The sequence below is a fragment of the Myotis davidii genome, unplaced genomic scaffold (assembly GCF_000327345.1).
Source record: "Myotis davidii unplaced genomic scaffold, ASM32734v1 scaffold378, whole genome shotgun sequence".
Lineage (NCBI taxonomy): Eukaryota > Metazoa > Chordata > Mammalia > Chiroptera > Vespertilionidae > Myotis > Myotis davidii.
This window is the reverse complement of record NW_006290631.1, coordinates 1,961,861-1,963,254: the sequence shown is the minus strand read 5'-3', so window position 1 is coordinate 1,963,254 and position 1,394 is coordinate 1,961,861. Positions and strand designations below refer to the sequence as shown.

At 61.2% G+C, this 1,394-nt stretch overlaps 1 protein-coding gene across 3 annotated transcripts in view; it reads left to right on the top strand.

The window, feature by feature from the left end:
- CTIF (CBP80/20-dependent translation initiation factor) overlaps positions 1-1,394 on the top strand; it is a 183,110-nt gene that overhangs the window by 24,248 nt on the left and 157,468 nt on the right. For all 3 annotated transcript variants that reach the window (XM_006763644.1, XM_015563838.1, XM_015563839.1), the window contains one exon: positions 68-143. In XM_006763644.1, coding sequence (XP_006763707.1) covers positions 68-143 — 76 coding nt within the window. The remainder of the gene's footprint in view (positions 1-67; positions 144-1,394) is intronic.

Here is a 1,394-nt window from a genome sequence, read left to right as displayed (position 1 = left end):
ATTTGCCAGGCAGGGCAGGATCCAGGCAGGTGCCATCCTCTCAACGTCTTTGTCTTTTCTGCTCCAGGTGTGGAAAAGGGAAGCTGGAAGATGGGGATGGGATCAACCTGAATGACATCGAGAAGGTCCTCCCAGCCTGGCAGGTAGGCACAGGGCAGCGCCTCACACACTCCCCTTCTCCCAGGTCCCGATGCTGGGCCTGGGCCTGGGCACGCCTGCTGGCCCCTACCGCCAACAGAGCATCACCGGGTGTACCACATGTGGGCAGGGGCGGCTGCCTCCACGTCCAGAGTGTCCCACTGGGATGTGTGTGTGGAGGGCCCAGTGGTCCTCAGACTTAATTAATGCCTATTGTTGGTCTGCAGGGAGCTCTGGCTTCTCGCTCACTGGGAGTCACACATGGGGTCCATGTCACCGTGCGTGGTCCTAGTGGGAGGGCCTCATCAGAGCTCAGATGCTGACACGTGGGTGCCCATCCAACCCCCGCTCCAGCCAAAGCCAAGGACCCCCTATCCAAATGGTCCCCCCAGCTGTACTTCCACAGCAGGCAGAGCGTCTCGGGGGTGAGCCACACAGTGCTGTCCCTCAGGGACCCCCATCGCTGGGGCTCGGTAGCAGGGCGGACAGCAGGTGCCCCCATTTTCCCAGCATGGCTGTCCACCCAGGAACGGCACCTGGTTGGTTAGTAAGGGCTGATGTTGATGGTGACACCCCCAAGGTCTGCTTCCTCGTAAATGGCAGCAGAGGGCGAAGGCCAGGTGAGCTGGGGGAGGTGATAGCCAGCAGCTAGATTTTGGCGCCCACGACCCATTGGCAGCTTCTGGTGCGCTGAGGCCAGCCAGCACGGCTCCCAGGAGCTCCGGGCTCGGGTGGGAAGCTGGAGGCTCTGAGCGTGGTGACATGGTTTCTGGGGGGACACCAGTCATGGTTCCGGGTTGTGAAGCTGTAGGGCTGGGTAGAAGCTAAAACCCAAGCAACTGGGCTTAGAATGGGATTTTAGGGGCCCCTCCTGCATTTTTGGTATCTCTACTATGAACAGCACATGGGGTGGAAGGGGCTGGCTGTCCCGCCGTGTTGACAATGATGGGGACCTCCCAACCCCCATCATTTGTAATCCTGCTCCCCGTGTGGCCCAGGGTCGGTGCACCTGGTGCAGAGGCCATGAGGACAGTCGGCTGCACCGCAGTCAGCTCCCACTAGAGGGCACCAGCGCGCCGCTCCCGAGGCTCCACCGTCTGACATTGGCAGTGGAAGTCCCTCGTCCCCAGCCGCCAGAGGTACCCTTGCCTCGGTGCTCAACATGTACATTGTCCCCAAAATGACCCGAAGCAACACTCAGGCCCTTCCTGCCCCGAGCAAGGCAGCGGGTGAGGTCGTAGAAGAGGCAGCACACA